The following is a 25,980-nucleotide window of genomic DNA, read 5'->3' as shown; positions in this document are numbered from 1 at the left end:
TCCACCCCAATCCCCCTCCAGCCTTCCTGAGGGTCAGTAGTAAAGTACTAAAATCTACCACGAATGCTCCTCAGGGCTAGTATTACCTTTCACTTTTTGGGGAAATATGTGATTGACTCTTTTAGTCTTAATGTCCTAAAACATAAAAGGTAGGGGACTCCTACAGTTAAGAGACATTTATAGAAAAAAAATAAAAACATGTGAATTTAAAAATTACCTTCAGTACAAGAGAATTGTTCCAGGATTTTACCAGTTCAGCTGCCCTTAGGTCTTGCCAACTAATGAAGTTGTGAAAATGATGTCCTGTTTTCCTAAGGAAGACAGAAACGTAAAGTATAAATCAGATATTATATTAAAGGTCTGCCATAGAGGACTGGGGATATTGGCAGGGCATTTGCTAGAATGTGTGAGGCCTCAGGTCCAAGCATTAAGAAAAAAAAAACAAAAAACAAAAAAACTGGGGCTGGAGAGATGGCTCAGAGGTTAAGAGCACCGACTGTTCATACAGAGGTCCTGCGTTCAATTCCCAGCACCCACATGGTGGCTCACAACCATCTGTAATGAGATCTGGCACCTTCTTCTATATACACAATAAATAAATAAATCTTAAAAAAGAAAAAAGAAAAAAAAAACTACCAAAAGAGAAAACAAACGAACAAAAGATACACTATAATTTCAAAATACAATCAAGTAAATGGAACTTTCTATTGAGTTCTCTTTGGTTTTCATAAATTAAACACATGACATAACAATTCTGTGACACTGACTGGATCGTGGCTTATTCAGCACTTGAGAGGCTGAGGCAGGATGGCTGCTGTGAATTTCAGGCGAGCCTGGGATACAGAGGAGACCTTGTTTCATAAACCAAGCCTCCCCAACCCCAGAAATATTATGTAACATATAGAATCAGATTTTGAACAGACTTTACCCGAAAGACTGTCCTTTTGAAACAATGTAACATGTATACTTTCAACAACAAAATTACTGAAAAGGCCTTTGAGATATGCTCTATGTTTTAAAAAGCAAATAGGCCTGGCACGGTCCCACATGCCTTTAATCCCAGCACTGCAGAGGCAGGCAAATTTCCAAGTTCTAGGCCAGCAAGGTCTAGACAGGGAGCTCCAGGTCAGCCAGGGATACATAGTAAGACTCTTTGTCTCACAAAACAAAACATGAAACAAACAAAAAGCCATGGGTCCCCTTTCCTCAGCTCACCCCGATACAATCATGTATCAACGTCTGACCCACAGCAGATCTCCAGCACTCCTCAGCCTTTCCACATCTCTCAGCTTTAGAACTTGGTATCTAATATGATTACCAAGATTGTATCCAATAAAGAAAAGTCCAGGGCTAGCAAAGCGACAGCAGCCGAGCCTAATAACCTGAGTTCAATGCCAAGAGCGCACTGTGGAAATAAAGAACCAACTCCCAAAAGTGCCTCCACACACGCCAACACATGGCCACACTCATACACATTCACACACACATACAGACACACACACACAGTAATATTTCATCTTATCTGTGGGTACGGGTGTTTTGTCTGCATATGTCTGCATACAACATTTACCCAGAGCCTGCAGACCCAGAGGAGGTCATCGATCCCCTAGAATTGGGTTCATTAGCCATATTAGGTGGTTCTTAGCCATCATGTGGGTGCTGAGACTCAAACAGAGGTCCATCTCCCAATAATAAAAATTTTTAAAAGAAAGAAAATAGAAAAATCAAAGCCACGCTTGGTGATGCATGCCTGTAATCTCATTTAGAAGGCCTAAAGCAGGAAGACTGTAAGGAATGCCATGCCCCCTGGTCTACCTGGGATAGAGTGAGACCTCATCCAAAATTAATTAGCTTACAGTGGTGGTGGCGAACACAAATAGGAACACTGAACAGGCAGGAGGATGAGTTCAAGGCCCGCCTGGGCTTCATCATTCTCTTCAAAAGAACAAGACAAAGTAAAGAAAAATCTAGTAAACCCTGGGTCAACACTACAATAACAATACAGAGGTAAGAAATACAGAAGGAAAAAGCTGTCTTCTTCTGAGGCTCCTACAAGTTACCTGCTGGTGTGTACTATTATTTTTCCTTTCTTAATTTTTTTTTGTTTTTGTTTTTTTTGTTTTTTTGAGACAGGGTTTCTCTGTGTAGCTTTGTGCCTTTCCTGGAACTTACTTGGTAGCCCAGGCTAGCCTCGAACGCACAGAGATCTGCCTGGCTCTGCCTCCCCAGTGCTGGGATTAAAGGCGTGCACCAGCACCGCCCGGCAATTTTTTTTCTTTTGTTTTTCATTGTTACAGTGCTGGAGATTGAACCTGAGACCTGAGCTGCAGGCTCTGGTCCCGACCTCTTCTGCCCAAGCGCAGGTCTGTTTCTGTGTCATCAACTTAACCATCTTCGGCTCCTGACCCTATCACTCCACCATTCACTTGAGCAGCCAATCCCCCTTGTCACTTACTGGCTTCAGCAAACATTTCTGAAGATATTTGTTCCAGAAGATAAAGACAGAGAGGCGAACAGAACACAGGCGCTTTTGCTCTGCTGAATATACTTTTACCCTTACCACGAGACTCGAATAAATAAATAATCACCTCATCGCTTACAGACAATAGGAGCAAGCCCCGTGGAGGAGAAATGCAGGTCCCTGAGTAGCAGTTAGGGACAACCTGCCTGTGGGGAGGAAGGGAAGGCTTCACTGAGAAAGGACAATGGAATTGGCTCCCAGAACCACAGCGTCGGCCAGGAGGTAAGAGCTCTGACTGAGAGGCTGTTAAGTGTTCAAGGGTCGCAAGGTAGGGGAAGCACAGAAGAGCAGAAAGGCTAGCATGACGGAAGAGGAGAAAAATCACAAGATGGAAATGGGCCTAACTGAAAACACGCCACAAAACAATCTAGGAGCTGATCTCCGGTATTGGCACATTCGCCAATATTCATTTACCACAGACCTAGGTTAGTTTCAGCTCTATAAAGGAGGAAACAGAGAGGGCTGTGAATGACAGTATCCTAAACCAACTGAATCCCTGTAACACTTTACCCTTTTCTGTAGCTGTTAACCTTGGTGTCAGAAACAATTAGTAATAACCATTAACACAAACATCAAATGCTACAGTTACAGCCACATTTGGCTAGGAACAGCCATTTCTATAGGGTAATGGCCAATACAAATCCCCGAGGGCACCCCCTTTGTATCCAGTTCCGCAAGTAGCACAGAGTTCCTGGCTGAGAACCTCAGCAGTTACTGAGTGATCCCAGTGGGTGACTCACATTTTACACTGCTAATTGGCACACACCCTGATCTGGGGTTGGCTGGCAAAGCCTCCCCGAGAGACTCCCTCGGCAACTGAAGAAACAAACAAGTCGTGATTTTTTTTTTTCAAAAGCAGCAAAATGGAGGAAATCCGACTTATAATTATTGCAGAAAGCAAGCTAAGTACACCATGGACTAAACATGAAAAAAGGAAGGTTTAGCTCAAAGAATATGAAAAAAAATTAGGGACTGAAAAACATTAACACTAAACTTCCTGACTTTGTGGGAGTATGAGGGAGGAGCTCAAGGAGAAAACACGAAATTCAAAGTTTTAATCTTCTTGATATGAACACCATAAGGAAAATCAGTTTCTAAGGCCATGAAGACAGTAATGCACTTTGGTTAAAAAAATAAAAAAAGCCCAACATGATGGCTCACACCCAAAATCTCCGAATTCAGGAGGCTGGAGCAAGAGGATTACCACAAATCTGAGGGTAGTTTGGGTTATTTAGTGAAAGCTCATCTCAAACAAAGCTATATAGCCAGGGAGACGGCCAGTGGGCAAAAAGGCACATGCAGTGTGTAACTGTAATCCAGCTGGAGAGGCAGGGACCAGAGGACCCCTTGGTGCTTATTAGCTAGTCTAGCCACTGATCAGCTCCAGGTTCAGTGAAAAACCCTGACTCAAGATTAAGGCGGAGACCAACAGAGGAAGACACCCAGTGTTGACCTTGACCTCTATACATGTGTGCTCACGTAAGCACGTGTGCACATGGGGGGGGGGGGGGGCAGGAAGGAAAGGTGCTGACCAGATTGGAACAGTGATGGCTGCATGGGTTCCAGTCTGTCTTTCTCTCAGTGGAACAGGCCGTACAGTAAAGAAAACAAACAATAAACGGTCTGACTGCTACGCCAGTACAATAACTGAACTGTTTCGGAGCCTGACCTGCTTTTTCTAAAATTAAAGTATTGCCCCACTGTCACAGAAAAACTGTTGCCTAATACTTGCCTTCCTGCCAGGGATGACAGAGCAGCCTGGGTCTGATGAAAACAATTTAAGGGACCAATGACCTCACCTCCAACTCTGACCAATGGGGCTATCTCCTGCAAACTCTTCGTGGGGAACTCTCTCCAGCCTCACCCCATCATATACTTCTCACATCTGCCTTGGTTGTGCTCTGCCAGGCATCCTTCTGGCCCTGAATCTCTTCAAGGATGGGAGGGAAGAAAACGTCAGTGTAAACCTGTGGCCCGCTTCTCTCTCTTCCACATCGTGTCTACCAGAGATAGTAAGTCTGCTTCTGGAGACTTCTGCTGGCAATTCTCAAGTGAGAGCAACTTTATTTACCATGTCTGGAGACATGGGAGTTTGTCCTGAGGGGCGGGACATCTACAATGCGCGAAACATCCACCATCTTGCAAAGAATCACCTGATACAAATTGCCACAGGCTGGGTCTGCAGCTCACTCGGATTGATTCAGTCTTACAGTTTTTTGTTTGTTTTTGAGACACAGTTTCACTATATAGCCCAGGCTAGCCATGAACGAGTAGTAGCGTCTTCCAGCCTCAGCCATCCGAGTGCCGGGATTACTGGCGTGAGCCACCAAGCCTGGCTACACTTCTTCCTCCGGTCTAACACAGAATCAAAAGCCAGATCCTTGGGAATTCATCCTGAGTCTAGCTCCAGGCTTAGCTCTTTCTGTCACCTTTTTCTGCCTGACTGCCCAAGCTCAAGATGTCCGGCAGTCCAGAGCTTCAATTCTAAAGACATGTTACCGTTTTGTTTCACCTTTCATTTTTATATGTTTCTCTACAATGGTAGGCTGGTTCTGAACTCCTGGACTTAAGTAATCCTCCAGACTCAGATCTCTGAGTGCTGGGACAACAGGCACATGCTACCACTGCGTTTTTTTGTTGTTTTAAAAGTAGAAAAAAAACCCCACAAATATTGAAGGCACGATGGTAGTATTTAAAAATAACAGGTTTTGTGGCTGCGGATTTGGCTCAGTGGTAGAGCGCTTGCTAGCGCTGGGTTTGGTCCTCAGCTCTGGCAAAAAACAACAACAAAAAAATGAACAAAAGGGACTGGAGAGATGGCTCAGAGGTTAAGAGCACTGACTGCTCTTCCAAAGGTCCTGAGTTCAATTCCCAGCAACCACATGGTGGCTCACAACCATCTGTAATGAGTTCTGACGCCCTCTTCTGGCCTGCAGACATACATGCTGTATACATACATACATACATACATACATACATACATACATACATACATACATAGAAACAAACAAATAAAAGACAAACAGCTTTGGGGCTGAGGAAGCTACTCAATGGCAGAGCACTGGCCTGGCCCCTTGAGACCCTAGAGCCAATCCCCAGCACTTAAAAAAAAAGGTGAAATAATAAACAAACAAAAATGACAAGCCGAAAGCTAGTTTGGAATCCCACTCCAGTCACTGGGGACCTTGAACAACCCACTAATATCTTAGCTTCCGCTTCTTCCTGGTTTGTCATCCAGATATTGAGGTTGGAACAGCAAGGCAGTCATCACCTGGAAGTTATGACAGTGTTGCCACTGTGTCTCCACCACACACACCTCAGACGCTGCGGAGACTTACAAACTAATCGGAGAACATCGTCCTATGCTAGCTGTGTGTCTGACATCTGTTGGGACCTCTGACTCGCTTCAGTACAGGTGAGTTTTTCGGCCCTGCGTGTTCACTGGGAAAGTCAACTTACCCAAGAGAGGAACAGGGAACTTCATCTCCTTACTGTGATTTCAAGTTTTCTTTTGAAATGGGTGCTCACTGTGTTGCCCAGGCTGCCCTCAGACTCACCACAAGCAATCCTCCTGCCTCAGCCTCCCAAGTGCTGGAACCGTAGGCATGTTCCACTCTGCCGCCTCGTTTTCTGCATAGTTTTGATTTCACTATATGTACTACTCAAGTGCGTGCCATGCCGGGCTTCTTTCTCATTTTAAGTCAGCTAAGTTCAGATGACGAGCATTTTAATCTCTCTCAGCCAAACACAACTGTCCTCCATTCACAAAGTGAAAACTCCCCAGACAGGTTCCCCAAGCGGCCGACTCCCCTGAGCAGGGCAGGCCACACAAAGCACTTACTTGTTCCACGTAATGAACGTGGCTCTCTGCGTGGACATGCCAAGACCAACAATTTGACTCATCTGTACTCCTGCAGCTAAAGGTAAAGACAGATAAGACACGTTTAAAAGCCAGTGAAGTATAACTGTGTGACAACACAGTAGGGAACCTCAAAGCAGGATATCTGAGTTTAATAAGCAAGTCATACTAAGATAAATTTTGCATTATTTTTACTTAAAAGGAAAAAAAATCGTAATAAAAAACCCCCTTTTGAAAATTCAAATGACACAGAAAAATAAATACTATTTCAGTCATACTCTGTTTTGTTTTCCTCCTGATAATCCTAAAAACCTGGATCTTAGGCAATGACCAATTATAATAGAAGCTGCCTGACTGTTGAATGGAAGGAAACCCCAGGGAATTAGTGTAACTGCTCAAGTTGAGATCGTATTTTTCAACACAAACAGATGTTAAGTATAGAAATAAAAACGTGAGTTTTCTTTTTGTTCGCTTTGTTCTTCTGAGACAGGTCTAAATCTGTAGCCCAGGCTGGCCTGGAACCAATTACCTAGCCCTACAGCAATCCTCTTGCCCAGCAACCCGAGAGTATAGTGGTGGACCTCCACACTCAGTCAACATTATGGCTTTGGTTGTTGTTACTTTGCCATTACTTTGTAAAGATTTATTTTTATCCATGTCTGTGTGTATGCCACCTATGTGCAGGTGCCTGAAGAGGCCCAAGTGGGATCTGGCAACCTCAGGACAGGCAGTCATGAGCCACCCAACATGGGTTCTGTGAACTGAACTCGGGTCCTCTGCAAGAGTAGTGAGTACTCTTAACCACTAAGTTGTTGTTTTGTTATGAAAGTGGGGGAGGTTATATGATGGGGGATACACATGTGCAGTCAATTCTCTCCTTCAGCCTTTCCATGGGTCCCAGGGATCGAACTCAGGGCACCAGGCTTGCATGTGGCAAGTGCTTTTACCCATGAAGCCATCTCACGATCCCTAAACAGTTTTTACATTTTTTTGTCTTTTGTGCTGCCGGGAATAGAAGCCATGGCCTCACACATGCTAGGCAAACACCATACACCACCAAGCTACCTTACAAGACCAAAACATGAGCTTTTTGAATCCAATTTCCTAAAATATAGAAATGTGGTTTTTGTTTTGTTTTGAGACTGGATCTCACTATGTCGCTCTGGCTGGCCCAGAACACACACTGTAGACCAGAGTGGACTTGAAGCCACACGGATCAACCTGCCTCTGCCTCCTGAGATAGAAATGTGGTTTTTTGTAATGTCCTTTTTTTCTTTGCAACTAGGTTTCATTATGTAGTACAAGCTGGCCTCATTTTCTTAACCTCCCCAGGGTTGGGATTACATGGCATGTCACCACAGTTCAGCTTGTAATATTCTTTTAGAATCAATTCACATGAATACTGAGAAAAAAAAATGTATCACCTCCTGTACAGTATTTCTTCCAAGAATGTTTAACCTGAATCTAATCATGAGGAACCAGACAACTCAAAATAGTATTACATTACTGTACTCACACTCACACATGTATATGTAATTTCTTTTTAAAAATAATGCCGTTTTCTTACCCATTAGATAAACACAGTGGTTTTCCCTTCTTTCTTCTTGAAAACGAAATTTCATATATGTGTGTGAGTGTGAAGGTAGCACCTGCAGAACCAAAGGGCCCAGCCTCCTGGAGCTGGAGTTCAAGCTGTGGTAAGCCACGGATGTTGGTGCTGAGAAGCCAAGTTAGGGCCTCTGAAAGAGCAGCAAGTGCTCTTAACAACTGAACCATCTCTAATCGTTGTGGTGATATATTTGTAATCTAAGAAATAAAGCTTGCCTGAAGATCAGAGGACAGAACCAGCCACAGAGTTAGCCACAGAGGCCAGGCAGTGGTGGCACACACCTTTAATCCTAGCATTCAGGAGGCAGAGATCCATCCGGATCTCTGTGAGTTCAAGGCCACATTGGAAACATCTAGGCATGGTGGTACTAGGAAGTGATATGGCTGGGCAGAGAAGGGAATATAAGGTGGGAGGAGACAGGAATTTGCTCTCCTGTAGAGGCTCTGTCAGGCTGAGGAGTTGGCAAGGTGGTAGCTGTGGCTTACTCTGCTTCTCTGATCTTTCAGCTTTCACCCTGATATCTGACTCCAAGTTTTTATTATAAGACATTTAGGATTTGTGCAACAAATTATCTTCTTTTTCTTTTTCAAGGCAGGATCTCCTAAGTAGCTCACGCTGACCCAAGTGTTACAGCGGGTATGTGACGCCAGCACATTGCGCCAAGGGACCATGCAGGAAAAACCAGTTATCGTGCAATAAAGGTCAAGGGCTTGTGCACTGGTGAAGGAGGAGCAGTACATGGTAACGGTTTCCAACCCTCTGGATGCTGCAGCCACCAGGAAACCGGATGAGCTAGCTGTAACCTGGGGCATTTATTTATCCTAGAGCAGAAAAGGGGCAAACTGAGACATGGCTGCTGTTACTTTTCCTTGACAACATAGTTGACTGTAAACCATAAATCTTCCAGCAAAATACTGGGAAACTAACACCTCATCCAAAATATTTTATATATATTTTACATATACAAAATCATATATATGTGATAATATGATAAGTGATACATAATATAAAGACCATATATAAAATGATACTATGATAAATGATATATAATATATAAAATACATGTTTATATTTGTATGCATATATTTATATGTATCATATATATGATAAATGATATAGTAACACACAAAATATAAAAGAATGTATATATTATATATGTTTGTGTATATTTTGTATCTATATTATAAATAGAAATCCACAAAATTCTCCCCAAATCTGAGGAAGCTCATCAGGAAAGAGTCCACGGCAGACTACAGTCTTTTTATAAATCCTGTTACCTTTGACAGCATCTTTTATTACGGTGACAAACTGAACCCAGAGAGCATCAGGGTCGATTTCAACCCAGCCGGGCTGAGGGTACACGTTTTCCACCTAGTCATGAAAACAGAAGGGTTAGTGAGAGAATCAGACCAGACCATAGCTGCATCTCAAGACTACTGGTTAAAATAAGTAATACAATTGCATTTAATTATTTTTTACGCTAAAAAGACAGCTAGGTATAGCTCAACACTGGTATGTGCAAATCCACGGGTTCCTTTCCCACCTCACCCCCAAATGCTGAAAAGGAAGTCCATGAGTGAAATAGAGCGCTGTCTATCAACACCAACACGGCACTCACACACTTACACACGGGTTTACACGTACCTTACTTTAGCTTTGCATTCATTCTTCAAGATTTCTACAGAGAAGGTGTTTTGTAATGAAGATACAAAGATTTCTTTAAAGGTTTTTGTGTAAAACAAAGAGAAAACTTCTGAAAAGAAGAAGAGGAGGAAAGCATGGCGGCGGCGGGCTCTAATGCCAGTGTTCCAGAAGCTGAACCGGCAGGGGCTCCTCAAGCTTAAGAACAGCCTGAGCAGCGGGGCGGTGGTGGTGCACGCCTTTAATACCAGCACTCGGGAGGCAGAGGCAGGCGGATCTCTGTGAGTTCGAGGCCAGCCTGGGCTACCAAGTGAGTTCCAGGAAATGTGCAAAGCTACACAGGGAAACCCTGTCTAGGTTGGGGAGGGGGAACAGCCTGAGTTACATCATGAGTTCCAGGTTAGCCTGGGCTACAGCAAAACCATGCCTCAAAATTAACAACGAGAGTACACCAAAAGAGAGAGAGAGAAAAAGGCTAGCAGGGAAAAGAGGAGGAGAGAAAGATGGCACAGGAGGCCGTGGATTAACTCCTGGGGTCACAGGACGCTGCGTGGTAGGGCTGTGTCGCTAAAGAAGTTAGAATGAAGACAGCCCAGTTTCCCATCTGACTACTCGGTTGTGTACACACAAGGACATATTTGAAACAACACGAGCTACTAGCCAAGCACAGTGATACACATTTGTGATCCTAACACTGGGAGGCAGGGGCAGAAGAATCGTGTTTTAGACCCGTCCGGACTACACAGGGAGATATTTTCTTAAAAAACCTAATAAACAAATGAATACGTGAATAGATAAATAAACAAAAAATAATCAAAAGGCAAATGAACTATAAAAATGAGTGTTCCTGGCACAGCAGTAGTACATGCCTATAATCCTAGTAATTGGGAGACAGAAGCAGAAGTTCAGGAGTTCAGGATCATCCCCAACTATGTGAATAGTTCAAGGTCACCCTGTGTCACAAAATCAGTGAAGGGAGGGGAGAGGGAAGGGAGTGGGATGAGGAGGTAGGGGTGGGTGGGAGCCCAAGGGATGAGAAGGGAAGAACAGACAGGAAGGTAGAGAAGGGGAGGGGGAGAGAGCAAAACGAAATTACAGTGCATATATTAATAGAAAATAGCTGCCTATCGATATCCAACAGACTTAGACCCAGAAGGCTCAACAAACAAATGAACAATCCAATGTAAAAATGAGCAAACCAGTAAACAAGCATTTCCCAAGACTAACATACAGGTGGTAAGTGTGCACAGAAAGATATGAACCTTCCTTAGCCATAGACAGATACAAATTGCCAACTGTGGTAGCACACAGCTTTAACTCCAGCACTGGGGAGGCAGAGGCAGGAGGATCTCTGAGTTCAAGGCCAACATGGTCTACATGTGGAGTTACAGGACAGCCAAGGCCACACAAGGAGGCCCTGTCTCAACAAAACCAAAAATAAATAAACAAATGAAAGAAAAAGAAAGAAACCAGTTGGAGCAGGAGAGATGGCTCGGCAGTTAAAAGCACTGGCTGCTCTTCCAGGGGACCCGGATTCCATTCCCAGCACCCACAGGGAGGCTCACATGGATCTCACAGTTCCAGGAAATCTAATGAGCACCCCCTTCTGGTTCCCATGGGCACTGCACACACATGGTGCACAGACATACATGCAGGTAAAAGACTCATACACACAAGGTAAAAGTTTTAAAGTCTGGGTTGGGGATTTAGCTCAGTGGTAGAGTGCTTGCCTAGCAAGTGCAAGGCCCTGGGTTCGATCCTCAGCTCAAAAAAAAAAAGTTTAAAATCTAAAAAAAAACTAAAAATAAGTAAACAAATCAGTGTGTTACCATTAAGTGTAGATAAGTAAAGCGTGGTGATAATGATAATAATAATAATAATAATAATAATAATAATAATAATAATAATAAACAGTGAGCCACTGGCGAGATGGCTCAGCAGATGAAGGTGCCCAGTCCCATCCCCAGTCATCAGATAAAGGTAGAAAGAAAAGTGACGTCACAAAGCTGCCCCTCTAGCATCCACAGGAGCGCTATGGCATTGGCGTGCGCACACATGCGCACGCATGCATGCATGCATGCATGCATGCATACACACACACACACACACACACACATACACACACACACACACTACTAAATGTAAATGAATACATAAGCCAAACAGTAACAAATACTGATGGATATGCAAGACAACTGGGTCTCAGTGAACTGCTAGTGATAATGCCAAATGGTACAACCAATGGAGAAAAGGACTGGGGTTTGGGTGTGGTCTGGTTTGGTATGATCTGGTTTGATAGGGTTTTGAGACAGTCTCACATGTAGTTCAGGCTGGGCCCAAACTTGGCTTAGCTGAAGATGACTTTGAACTGCTAATTCTCCTGCCTCAACCTTCCAAGTATTAGGATTACAGGTGTGTGCCCATACTCCTGGCTCAGCAATTTCTTATTAAGATAAACATTCCTTTCCGGACATGACATGATGGTGCCTTTAATCCTACCACTCCAAAGCTGAGGCAGGAGGATCTCTGTGAGGCCAATGTTGTCTACATAATGAGTTCTAGGCCAGCCAGGGCTACATAGTGAACATATGTCTTTAAAGGAAAAGAAGAAGAAGATAAACACTCATTTACCGTATGCCAACACACCCACTCCTAAGTATTTACCCTAGAGAAATGAGAACACATGCTCCCATTGAAGTCTGAACATAAACATTTATAGCAAATCTATTCATAATCACCAGAAACTGAAAACACTCCAAACAGACCTCAATAGCAGAATGAATGAGGTACGTCTGTATGATGGATTTCCATCAGAAATAAGATGGAATGGGCTGGTTTGAGATTCACTTCAGTGGTAGAACATTTGCCTAGCAAGTACAAGGCCTTGGTTTAGTCCCCAGGACCAGAAAGAAAACCAATCAACCAACCAACCAACCAAGAATGAACTGTGGATGCACATGGCATGGGCAAATCTCAAAAGGCTATTAGCTGAATAAAGCTGCCCTGAGGTTCCTACTTATTGTATGATTCTATATAAGATGTTTCTTCTTCATTGTTCTTGAGGGTTTTGTTGTTGTTACTGTTATTGTTTTTAATTCCAGTAGAAAGAAATCTTTATGTAGCACACGGGAAAGGGTGACGCCCTGCAGAGCAACAACCTTGTGCTGCTCCTCAGGCCTCAGCCTCCCCCATTAAAGCATGCACTACCATATCCAATTTGTGTGTATGTGATATGTATGTTTGTATGTATGTTTGAATGCATGTGGGGGCAGAAGCATGCATATGTGTCTTAGTTCCATATCTCTTGCTATAAGATGCTCTGATAAAAGCCAACTAAGCCAGGTGGTGGTGGCACACACCTTTAGTCCCAGTATTCAGGAGGCAGAGGCAGACAGATCTCTGTGAGTTCAAAGCCAGCCAGTCTTCAGAGCAAGATCCAGGACAGTTACCAAAGCTACACAGAATTGAAGGACAATCCTTTCTCAGGACCTATTCGGGTTACACAGGACCTCCGTCTGCTTCCCTTTTCTCACGTTACAATAAAACTTCTAAGAAAAAAAAAAAAACTTATAGCAACAAGAGACAAAGAGTTTATTCTGGCTACAGTTCAAAGGTACAGTCCATCATGTTGGGCAAGTTAAGGAGGCAGGAGCTTCAAGCAGCTGGTTCCAGTGCATCCACAGTCAAGAACAAAGTAATCAGTGCCCTGATCACATTCCCCATAGTCTACAGCCCAGGTTCCCCTGCCCAGGCAATGGTCCCACCTGCAGTTAAGACGGTCCTCTCATATCCATCAACCTGATCAGGATAATCCCTCATGGCCTCAATGCATCATTGAAAGACACTCTCCCAGAAGATTCTAGATCCTGTCAGGTTGACAATTAACCTTCCAAGAAGGCCACGAGGTAGAGGCTCTTATTTGATCTGGGACTTGTCTATCAGCTAGTTGATTAGATCCAGCAACCCTTCCTACCACCCAAGCACTGGGATGCTGGGCGGGCTGCCATGCTCACTCCATATCAACGTGGGTGCTGGAGACCCAGTCCTCATGCTTGTCCGGCAAGCCCTGTATCCACTGAGCGATATCCCCAGTCCCACACTCAACTTCCATATGATCATCTTCAGAAGACAAAACTATGTAAGGGAGAAAGAGCTAGGTGGGTACTGGAGGAAGACTGCACGGTGGTGTGTGAAGGAATTTTTAGGTTAGTCTCACAGGTACTAAAACCCATAGAACCATTACAAAAAAAAAAAAAAAAAACCTCCATTTTACTTTTTAACTTGGTGGTAATTTAAAAAAAATTCAAAGCAAGTTCCAGGACAGCCAGGGCTACACAGAGAAACCTTATCTCAAGAAACAAAAACAAAGCAAAACAAACAAACAAACAAAAAACCCCATTCCTTTTTGCTGTCGGGTGTGTGTGTGGGTGCACTTAAGTGCCGGTGTGCATGCCTCTGCTTGTGTGGAGGTCAGAGGTCACCATCAGGTGTCTCCCTCTCCCATTTCCACCGTATGTTCTCAGACCTGTTCTCGCTCTCTCACTGTTTGGCAGCTCCAGGGATCTGCTGGTCTCTGCCTCTGTCGCTCGCTTGCTCGCCGGCTGTGACATTCATGGCTGCTCATGCCGTCATAGCAGCGGCACTGTAGCCAGAGCCTCTACTCAGATGAGGACTTGCTATGTAGCTCAGGCTGGACTCCAACTCCTGGAGCTTAGCTAGGTGTGCCACCGCACCCAACCTGTTTTGTTTTGTTTTTTTTTTTCATTCGGTTTCAGTTAGTGGCTAGAAATAAAACCGTTTTAAGGGGCTAGAGAGACGGCTCAGTTATTAAGAGCACAGGCTGCTCCTCCTGAGTCACTGAGTTCAGGTCCCAGCACCCATGTACAACCATCTTTAGCTCCAGCTCTATCCTCTGCAGGCACTGGCATACATGTGGCATACACTCTCACACACAAACACACACACCCATAAATAAAAATATAAAAATAGTCTTTAAAAATGTTTTAAGAGCCTATAGCTTAAAGTTTAACTGATGACTTGAACATACATGTTTCTCCCCGCTACTTTTCAGGGCTGCTAAAAGAAAGACGTCAAAAACAGCTCAAAGATAACCAGGTATGGCTACATACCTGTTATCCCTGCACCTAGGAGGTCTGGTTTTGAGTCCCAGGGCAAACAGGATCAGACTGGATTTAACAAGTGAACAGAGCATGGGCAGGTGGCAAAAGCTTGACACAGGGGAGAATGCCCTGCTCGGGTTACGCGAATGCCCTGCTCAGATTACACAGTCACTCCCGCCAACCCCTCTCCCCATTTCACTCAGAATAATTCCTTCTAATGCTCTATGAGACCCAAGTCAGATTGCCTCTCCTCCGTCCCCAGAACGGGAGCACCCACAGCTGTCTCCTCTGTTCATTTTTCCCTCAGCTTCTGAGTGCCTGTGACTTCACAGACGCCGCAGAGACCAAGGGTGTGTGTGCCAGTCACCTAAACTCTCAGAGAACTGCCCATGGCAGTTCTAAGGCTGAGCCCTGGAAAGGGGAAGAACCAGGGATGCTGGAGTGAAATCTTTGTAAGGTTCCCTGAAGCCACTTAGCCCCGCCACTGCTCCTCATCACCAGGCAACGGGCACTAGTATACTCTGTGGAGAAGGGGAGCTTACAAACAGTAGCCAGAGTTCAGTGTTCCCAGGAAAGCACAGTACTGAAGAAACGAGCAGACAACCCACCAAGAGTACCATTTGAAAGAACTTTCCAACACGGATGAAGTGGTCACAATAAAGAAAACTGGAGAGCCGGAGGGAGTTGACTTAAGTCACAAGGTCATGTGGGGAGAAAAATCTGTGTTCTCCATTGTGTTCTTCAGAAACAGGTTCAACAAAATCTACTCCCTTGCCACCGAGTCATTCTGTAAGGCTTCTGACTATGTTAGAATGTTTCAACTGCAACAAACAATTCTTCCCTCAAAACAACTTCATGTAGTAGGTAACTCTGCTTCAAGCCTCCAAACCTTTAGACCTAATGATGGGACTTGAAGACTACATCCCTACACTGCACCAATCTGGACTGTTTTCTGTTGCTATAACAAAACACCCGAGGTTTTTATACTTCAGTTCTAGAGGCTGAGAGTTCAAGATCACACAGACCTCTTAGGTCAGCAAGGGCTCCCTTGGCTGCATCTTACAGTGGTGGAGGAAAACAGCATTCTACCAGGAGTACATACAAAAAGAAGAAATAGCCAGGCATGGTGGTGTTCCCCCATGATCCAGGCACTTGTCTTGAACAGGAGTTTGAAGTCACCAAAAGTGGGGGAACAGGGAAGAAGAGGAGGAGGAGGAGGGGGAAGGAGGAGTGGGAAGCAGGCAGGGAAGAGGAGGAAGGGAAAAGAGAAGGAAAGGGAAGGCAGAAGGGGAAGGAGGAGAAAGACAAAAGGGAAGGGGGAGGGAGGTAGAGGAGAAAGGAGGAGGAAGAGACTGAAAGCAGAGAACAGGAAAGCAGTGTCGGCAGCATTCTTCCTGTTGTTACAGGGAAGTATCTTTTTGGGTTTTTTTTTTGAGCTGAGGATCGAACCCAGGGCCTTACGATTGCAAGCGCTCTACCACTGAGCTAAATCCCCAACCCACAGGGAAGTATCTTAATCCCCTCTTAGGACAGCTCCCTTGTGAGTTTACGATTTCTCCCTAGGAACCACCTCTTACAGATTGTACAGCTCCCAAAGCACCACACTGGCTGCCAAGATTCCACACTTAGTCCTTAGGAACAAACTCAAACCACTGGATCCCTAAACCTGTAACATGAGAAATGTGCCCCCTACGGAGGAAGTCTAAGCCCAAACAGAAGAAAACAGTGAAAGTTAACAAAACATCGGCTGATTAAAAGACAGAGTCCTGGCCTGGAGAGATGGTTTAGAGGTTAAGGGCACCAACTGCTCATCCAGAGGTCCTGGGTTCAATTCCCAGCAACCACATGGTGGCTCACAACTATCTGTAATGAGATCTGGTGCCCTTTTCTGTATACATAATAAATAAATACATCTTTAAAAAAAAAAAAAAAGGCAGAGTCCTGTCTTCCAATTCTGGAGGCCTCCATACTGGGACTTTCTATCCTACCCTTCCACCCATCACATTTTATGGGTTTTCACAGAGGTATCACGTCCCACTGGGAGGAGCATGGTAAATCTCCAGTTTCTAAAACAAAGTATCAAATATACATGTGAGAGCTGCAAATATAGACCATTGTTCTAGGACTTAACACCAATATTAAGAGTCTGTTAAGAGACCTCCCCCCCCCCCCAAGACAGGGTTTCTTTGTGTAGCTTTGGTGCCTGTCCTGGAATTCACTTTAGAGACCAGGCTGGCCTCAAACTCACAGAGATCCTCCTGGCTCTGTCTCCTGAGTGCTGGGATTAAAGGTGTGCACCACCACCACCCTGCGTGGTTTTTTTTTTGTTGTTGTTGTTGTTGTTGTTTTTAGTATTCTGTGTGTGGACAAACGCTCATGCCACAGAGCATGTAAGAAGGCCAGAGGTCAACTTGGACAAGTCATTTCTCTCCATGTGGGTCCCATCTCAGGTCATCAGACTTGTCAGCAAGCGACCTCACCCACTGATGCATCTTGATGGCCCCAAGAAAGGCTTAACAACCACTAGGGTTGAGGATGTGACATGAAGGATCTTGTGGGGGAGGGATAGGGTTCTCCAGCATCATCATAAAAAATGAAAAGAAAATATTACTACTGACTCTCCTGAGGCACCTCACACAAACTGAATGCAAAGGTTCATGTATGGATTTCAATTTTAACTTAAAGATCATGGGAGCCTGTCCTGATCCTGTATCCAAAGGATGATCTCTTTTTGATTTATTGCTTTTTCACATGACTTGTTTGTCTATATGAATCAAATCCTCTTATACTAATTTATAGAATTTTATGGTTTAATGGAATAATCCTTCCATTGCATTAGAAGGGGTGTGACTTCCATTAAGAAGACAGACACAGGGCTGGAGAAATGGCTCAGTGGTTAAGAGCACTGGCTGGCTGCTCTTCCAGAGGACCTGGGTTCAATTCCTAGCACCCACATGGCAGCTCACAACTCCAGTTCCAGAGGATCTGGCACCCTCACCCAGACATACATGTAGGCAAAACACTAAGGCATGTAAAATAAATAAATATTAAAAAGACGGACACAAATTTATGGCTGTCATATAACCCATGATGTAAACTAAATTTCTAGCACTTCTAATTAACTGCATATCATTTATTCTAGTTTTATTTCATCTTATTTTGAAACAGGGTCTCACTGTGTAGCCCTGATTGGCCTGGAACTCTTTCTGTAGACCAGGCTGGCCTTGAACTCAGAGATCTGCCTCCCTCTGCATCAAACTCACAGAGATCCACCTGCTTCTTTCTGCCTCCTGAATGCTAGGATTAAGGGATTGTGCCACATCCTAAAGCACAGAGGTCAGAGGGCAACTTGCAGGAGACAGTTCTCTCCTCTCTTACTGTCCCTCCCAGGGATCCAATTGAGGGTGTCAGCTTAGGAGCAATGTGCAATCATCTTTACCTGCTGAGCTATCTCCTTTTTGATCCAAATACTCATTCATTAAATTAAAAAAATAAAATAAGCGAAAGTACTTTGTGACCAGAATTGTAAGAAAAACACAAAGTATCATTGTGTTTCTGATAAAGACTTGCAGTAAGACAAGCTCAGTGTCTGCCTTTTGTCTGTCCTCTCAGCTTGGAACAGGGATGGTCTAAGTGGGGGACCATGTTCTTACACAGTTAGCCAGAGAGGGAGCTGCTGCAGCCCATCCCAACTCACCTCCTAGAACAGAACCATGAAGGAAAAGTCTAGTTCCTCAAAGTATGCGCTCAAGGCTTACTTTCACTCTAGCCAATGGGTTTCTGGGATATTGCTGAGATGAAAAACACCCACAAGTAAGAAGTAGAGTAGCACACCGAGAAAAAAAAAAAAAAAAAAGAGTCCAGTGCTGTACGGAAGGGGGTTAGATGGCTCTCATCGCCACTAAAAAAAAAAAAAAAATTTCCGGAGCTGAGGACTGAACCCAGGGCTTTGGCAAGCACTCTACCACTGAGCTAAATCCCAAAAATGCTGGTATTGGCAGGGCAGTGGTGGTGCATGCCTTTTATCCCAGCACCTGGAGGCAGAGGCAGGTGAATCTTTGAGTTCAAGGCCAGTTTGGTCTACAAATCGAGTTCCAGGACAGTCAGAGAGCCGTTACTCAGAGAAACACTGTCTGAGAGAGAGAGAGAGAGAGAGAGAGAGAGAGAGAGAGAGAGAGAGAGAAGAGGAGCTAGAGGAGGAGAGGTAGAGGAGGAAGAGGAGAAGATAATGCTGGTATTGAAAGGATTAAATAGGAACGCTATACCAAATCAACTGCATTGACCATTGCATAGAAATCAACACTTCATTAAAACGGGTGTTAGCTGTTGCCCAATATCACGGGCAGTTTAAAGCTTTGCTAACAAAGCCCAATCAATGACTTGGCAGACTTTTCAAGCTAGAAGAAGATATTTTTATGAATTCTCAAAGATGGAAAAAAGTATGGACTACTCAGCTTTCAAAACTAGTTCAGTATCTCCACTATCCATAGATGTCAGATGCTAATGTGAGGACCAAGCACTTTCAGGAACACAAAGATGACAAGTAACACGGCTCGGCAGGTAAAAGTATTTCTACCAAGCCTGACGACCTGAGTTCAATTCCAGGGACCAACATGGTAGAAGGAGAAAACGGATTCCCAAGAAAGTTGTCCTCTGAACGCCAAAAGTGCATCACACTCAGCACATGAGCACATACAGATACACATAATAAATAAACGTAAGGAATTGTTTTTAAATGACACAACCGAAAACTAAGTTTACATTCCATCAAAATCTGAAGAACTAAAACGCGTGAAGAGTTGGAAAGTCGATGAGGAAGCGCAGAGAAACCAAGCAAACCACAAACCACCTTCTGTCCACATACGCGCAGCCTGCTCACACACACGCAGCTCCGCGCAGGTAAAGCTAGAGCGATGAGCCTCCCGGGACAGGAAGCGAGCGACCAGCACCGGGCCACACTGACCCGAGTCCCTAGGGGTGCAGAAAGGGCGAGGGTGCAGCCAGAGCCCCAGACCCGCCCTCCGCTCCCAGTCACCTTCTGCGCGCTGGAGCCTCGCACCCGTGCTGTCCGGTCATAGACGTGGCAGCGGATCACCGTGCTGCCCACGTCCAGTCCTAGCACGAAGCGAGAGGGCGACGAGGCCCGCGCGCTCGACTCCTCGCGCCGTTGCTGCTCTGCGCCCGCCTGCAGCCCCGACATCGCGACCCCGCGCACCGCAGCAGCCGGCGGCCGGCCAGGGCCGAGCTATAAACGCCCGACCCCGGGCGGAGCGCGCGCGGCCCGGGCACCGCCCCCGCCGCGCCCCGCCCCGCCCCTCCGCGAGGCCCCGCCCCCGCCTCGCCCAGCCCCTTCGCGAGACCCCGCTTCCCCGCCTCCATCCCCGCCCCCTCTCCCCGTGACGTCAGGACCGCGCGCCGAGCGCCGCGTGGGAGCTTGGCGAAGATGGCGTTTTGCCGTCGCGGTGTCCTGGCTGGCTGTCACGGTTCAGTGACCTTAACTTTGAAACTTTAAGTTCCCTTCTAACCCAGATTACTTTTTACGAATGTCTGTTAAGAAAACTCAGGTGACAGGAAGGAAAAGTTTTGAAGTTTTTCTTGTAGATCGATGTGTTTTGCCTGCATTTATGTATGCGCTTCACGTGTGAGCCTGGTGCCTGTAGAGGGCAGGAGAGAACGTCGGAGGGTTGTGAGCGGTCATGTGGATGATGGGAACCAAACCCAGGTCTTCTGCAAAAGCAACAAGTGCTCTTAACCACTGAGACATCTTTCCAGTCCCAAGAAAAAGCATATTCGGACCAAAGCAAACAGGGTTTCTCATGACTTCTCTACCCAGAAAAGCTCCATCTATAATAACTCAACAATGACTAGATGTCCACGTGACGTGGGTCTTTGCCGACACAAAGGTAGGGTTACTTTCCATTGCAGCATCTGGCAGCTGCAGATTTAGAGAATCTGGGAGCCTCCAAGGCGCACTTTATTTATCACCGCTACACATAGGCCCAAGGCTTTTCCCGGCATATGGCAAAAAAGAGCAAGTAGCCCTCTAGCCTCAGGCCCCCTAACTGATCTGTGGGAAGTGGTAATGTCTGCTCCACCCACCTCCACTTCACTCTGTAAAATCCGGGGACTGTAGAAGTTCCTTGGCTTTCGTAAAATGGTCAGAGTTAGACTTCATGAAAATGTTTTGTGGGGTAATTTGTCAGCTCAAAGGACTATTATTTTCTTGTTCTTGTTATTCTGTTGGCTTACTTGCTCTCCACAGATTTGCCCGAATTGGGTTTGAGCTATGTTACTTGAAGCATGAGCATGAGCTCCATGTTTTTGTTTGTCTTTCTCTGTCCTTACACAACAACACCCATTTGTTCTGTATGGCCTCAGCCTGCCCTACCATAGCAGACCGTTTGGTCTGGAGTGTGTGTGTGTGTGGGGGGGGGTGACTTCCCAGCATTGTAATTATTAGTCATGTGTATGACTAATAGTCCTATGCTGTTCTGGTTCTGAGAAACTGAAACTGAACAAATACTGAAGGGAAGAGACAGCCAGCGCCTGAGAGCCACAGCTTAAGCTTGAGCTTGTTCCTCCAGGCCGTCTCTCACTAGGACCTGGAGCTCCCAAGGATTAAATATGCTTTTAATATGGGTTCTGGGGCTCAAACTCAGGTCCTCATGCTTGACTGGTAAGCATTTTACCTACTGAGCTATCTTCCCTGAGGGAAAGAAGCTTTAAGGAATTTGGTATACACAGTTGTGGGACCTGGCTAGCCTGGAAACGTGTAGGGCAGGCTGGCAAACAAGGCATTTTCTGTGCTACAGTTTTGAGAATTCCTACTTTCCAAAGCTTGCCCTTGCCTTTAAGATGTTTAACTAATTGGGTGAGGCAGAGTCACATTTTAGGGGCAATCTTCTTTACTCAGGGACACTGACTTAAATGTCAATCACATATAAAATATAACTCCCACAGCAACATGCAAATAACTTAGCCAAGCTTATACATATGTTTTCCCTGCCAACAACTCGGGAAAGTTCTGTGTTACTAGTGTTACCAATGTTAATATTTGGCACATTTCTCACGGCAATATTTCTTGGCATTCTTGGACTCTGGTACTTTCTTTATTGATCATTTTCCAAAGCTCAAAGATTCCTGAAATGTGAAAAGGTGGACCTTAAAAACTAAGGACCTCAAAAAAAAAAAATCTTAGTCTAAGATTTTTTAAAAACAGTTTTCTAAATTTGTTTTATTTCTCCTTAGACAGAGTCTCCCTTTACCAGAGACTGGCCTACAACTCAAGGCAATTCTCCTGTCTCAGCCTCATATTGGTATTATAGCAATGTGCCACTATGCCAAGCTTTTGTTTTCTGATTTCAAACAAATCTGAAACCTTAATGAGTGCTGTCATCTGAAGAAAATTCAGTGTTTTAGAATATCACTTATTCTTTGGTAATATCATAAATGCACACAGTGTATCTTTTTAAACATTAAAAAATTTTTTTTATTTTATGTGCATTGGTGGTTTGCCTGCATATATGTCTGTAAGGGTGTCAAATTCCCTGGAACTGGAGTTACAGACAGTTGTGAGCTGCCATGTGGGTGCTAGCAAGGGGGAGGTAATTGACCCTGTTGCTTGGCATTGTTATAAAAAAGTCCATTTGAAGAGGCAGAAGGGGCTGTTTTCAGGTCCTCCTGAAACTATCCTGTGTCTCTGTCTTTCTTTTCTTCACTATTTTTCTATCTAAAAGTTTCTTATTCCTCTCTCCTCTTCATAGAAACCCTTTGAAAAGGTGGGAGCTGGTCTCCCACAGATGGAGCCAGAACTAGGGACTTGCGTGCAGAGGAAGTAAGTAGGGGAGGGAGCACTGTGGAAGCAGTTGGACATGTCTGGTTTTATATTAAGGTTAAGATGGTGGTATTTTATTATTTGGGAGTAAAAACTGTATACACACACACACACACACACACACACACACACACAGAGAGAGAATAGTTTAAGTTAGGCTGCAGCAAGTATCTTTCTCTGTCTAGGTCTCTCTCTGTCTCTCAATTTCTATTAAATTAGGTAAAAATATAAGGTTAGGTATACAGATATTGTGTATGTTTAATAGGAAGGAATTTAGGGTAAGAGTAGAATTTCACTAGTGCTAACCTGGCACAGAAAACAGCATCCAGGAACAAGCAGCCACCATTGACTTAGCAGTCTGAGAAAGAGAAGCTGATATGGGGCAGGGAAGTAGTAAGCAGATGTTTGTATATTCACTGCAGATGTTTGTATAGTCACTTGTAGAGAGTTTGAAAACTAGGGAGCTGAGGTAGAACAGCAACAAGTGCATAGGTTCTTGGAGTTTGTAGAGGAGCTGTGTCCTTAGTTCTCTATGTGACTCTGGACACAGACTCCTGCAGCAGAATTAGAGCCAAAATGCAACAATATTATGAGAAACATGGGCCAGAAAAGATTCCAATGGAAGCTTTTGGCCTGTGGGCAGAAAGTTCAGGACAACTTAGATCTAAGTCCTGATCTAAGGAGGAATTTTCCCTGAGACAGATATGGGTGGAACAAAACCCTCTGCTCTACTGGAGCTGCCACCAGATGAGAACACTTTTACAACATTGTTCAGTCAGGGTCAGTTCCCTCTTGGCCATGAAGCCCAGTTTAAGGAACAGAAGTCTTGGGATGAGATAAGGGAAGAACTGAAGGGTTTGAAAGACTTAGTAATTTCTCTTTCACTAAAACTGGAGGCTCTTCAGGTCTCTCTCAGAAGGGTACTCCTCTTCCTTCTGTAGGGGTGGAATTAGACTCACCCCCTAGGTGAGTCATAATGGCAAAGTTGCCCATAATTGCCCTGGCACAAAAGCCTTCCAGAACATGGCTAACCCTTGATGCTAGTCCTGCCCACCCCCCCCCAAGCCAGTATTAGAGAAGCAGCTAGCAGAAGGGTGGAAGTACAAAGATTTCAAATGTTCCCTGTAATTGAATAGGCAGATGCCCAGGGTAATATAGTGTGAGTGAATGTAACCAGCCACAGCTGGTTGCAGCTGGGTTTCCTCCTGGACCCTAAAGGGCTGTTTGAGAACTGTAGCTCATAGCATTGGGGTGGCATTCAGCCATGTAGCACAAGGCATGAGAGAGCCCTCAAGGTCTCAGGATGCTGGGGTCTCTAGGTGGGCAGGCCTGGAGACAGGAGGCACAAACAGACTGGGCCAGTAAAAAAGCTGAATGGAGCCAGCAGCCAAAGTCACACAGTCTTTGTTTGCTGGCTAACCAGAAAGCTCTCTGAAAGGAGCAGTGTAGCAGCTCAGTTACCTTGACTGACCAGACCACCTTTGCTGTAGGGCAGTTCTCCTAGGGAAATCTAACTGAAACTGCCTCTGTGGCTGAGAGTGAAGCTTCAGTGCTGCTTGTTTGAACTTAATTGAATTTTGCATTCAGGGGAGCTGCAACAAATTTAAGTAAGGGACTGCTCCCTGACCAGCAACTGGTGCACTGCTGGGAGGGCCTGGTGGGGAAGGGGGCTGGGGTGGGGGGACAGCATCACCCCGAGTGTTACAGCATAGCTGCTAATGAATTAGGCTCTGATTTCAAGCTTTCAGGGGAATTTTAAGACTGTTATTAGAACTGACTTTTTTGAGCTTTTGCCAAACTTCAGAAATGAAACAGTTTTGAGTTCACCTACAGTTTTGACTGTGGTGACTCACAATTCATGTATCCCCTGTCTTGTTTGAAGAGAGATGTAAATAGTTCTGTTAAGAGATCTCTTTTGATTGTTTACTAAAGTTTGTAAAGTGTAACTAGTCCTATAGAGTTTGCTTTTGAATGTAAGTTTGTAAGAATTGTAAATATATATAGTAATAGTCATACTAGAATATTAATCTGTTGATATTGATGAACCATAGTTTGATGAAGCTAAGGGAGTCTTTAAGTTTGATGCAGTTGCATCAGGAGTTTATTGATTTATTTAATGTATTTGCATCAAGAGGTTATTGATTTAAAAAAGGGCTTGGCACAGCTAAGGCTGTTATATACATCTTAGACCCATCCAAAATTGACATTCTATCTTGGTTATCCTCTACTCTTATTAATGGGGGGTATGGCAGCCATGGGGATTGCTGTGTTTGTTCCAGCTACTTGCAAGCTCTTGGTAAGGACTTGAGTCAGAGATGAGTTAAGCTCTGTACTTTCCCCTGCTAGAGGCTGGTAGTAAGAGATGGGTAAAGTTCTTCTTGCTAGCTACCAACCTAAGACATAGTACACTTGATGGAAAGTGTATCTCCATGACAGGTAAGGCTGATTAATGAAAAAGATGATGACCTAAGGCAGGCACAGTCTACCTGAGGGGTCTGAGGGGCCCTTTAAAATATTAAGAAGGGGGAGCTGTAGAGACCCACAGAGGTTTCCTAGTGAAAACTTACTCAGGGTCCAAGAATCTTTACCTAGCAGGGCTGCATAAGGGGAAGATTTGACCCTGGGCATGGTTACCAGGTGTTTGGAAGGATCTACACTTGACTGTGTGATGTGCTTTGATCTAGCAAGGGGGAGGTCTTTTGCCCTGCCCCTTGGCATTATTATAAAAAGTCCTTTTGAAGAGGCAGAAGGGGCCATTGGGTATTGACCCAGGTCCTCCTGAAACTATCCTGTGTTTCTGTCTTTTTCCTCTTCACTATCTTTCCATCTAAAAGTTTCTTATCCCTCTCTCCTCCTCATAGAAACTCTTTGAAAAGGTGGGAGCTGGCCTTCTACAAGGGAGGAAGTGTTCAGGTCAGTCCAGCTTGAAATTTCTGTTGATTCTTAGATAATGACAGTTTTGTTTTGGTTGGTTTGGTTTGGTTTTCTGAGACAGGATGTAGTGGTTTGAATAAGAATGGCCCTTATAGGCTTTTATGTTTGAAAGCTTGGTCATTAGGGTGTGGCACTACTTGAGAGGGATTAGGAGGTGTGGCTTTGTTGGAGGAAGTGTGTCACTAGGGGTGGGCTTTGGGGTTTCAAAAGCTCAAGTCAGCTTCAGTGTCTCTCTCTTCCTGATGCTTGTGAATCCAGATGCAGAACTCTCATATACTTCTCTAGTACCATGCCCTGCATGCTGCCATCCTCCCTGCAATGCTGATAATGGACTAACCTCTGAAACTGTAAGCTGACCCCATTTAAATGCTTTATTTTGTAAGAGTTTTCATGGTCATGGTATCTATTCACAGCAATCAAACACTGACTAAGACACAAGGTTTCATGAAACTCATGCAAGCC

General features: G+C 44.6%; 1 protein-coding gene across 2 annotated transcripts in view; it reads right to left on the bottom strand.

The window, feature by feature from the left end:
• Gk5 (glycerol kinase 5) overlaps nt 1-20,021 on the bottom strand; it is a 64,849-nt gene extending 44,828 nt beyond the window's left edge. For both annotated transcript variants that reach the window (XM_036193276.1, XM_036193277.1), the window contains exons 1-4: nt 19,786-20,021; nt 9,267-9,360; nt 6,363-6,438; nt 218-311 (exon numbers count right to left, since the gene is read on the bottom strand). In XM_036193276.1, coding sequence (XP_036049169.1) covers nt 218-311; nt 6,363-6,438; nt 9,267-9,360; nt 19,786-19,950 — 429 coding nt within the window. In that variant the 5' untranslated portion in view covers nt 19,951-20,021. The remainder of the gene's footprint in view (nt 1-217; nt 312-6,362; nt 6,439-9,266; nt 9,361-19,785) is intronic.
• Nucleotides 20,022-25,980: the final 5,959 nt, after the last annotated feature.

This window comes from Onychomys torridus, chromosome 7 (genome assembly GCF_903995425.1).
Source record: "Onychomys torridus chromosome 7, mOncTor1.1, whole genome shotgun sequence".
Lineage (NCBI taxonomy): Eukaryota > Metazoa > Chordata > Mammalia > Rodentia > Cricetidae > Onychomys > Onychomys torridus.
This window is presented reverse-complemented; position numbering and strand designations above follow the sequence as displayed.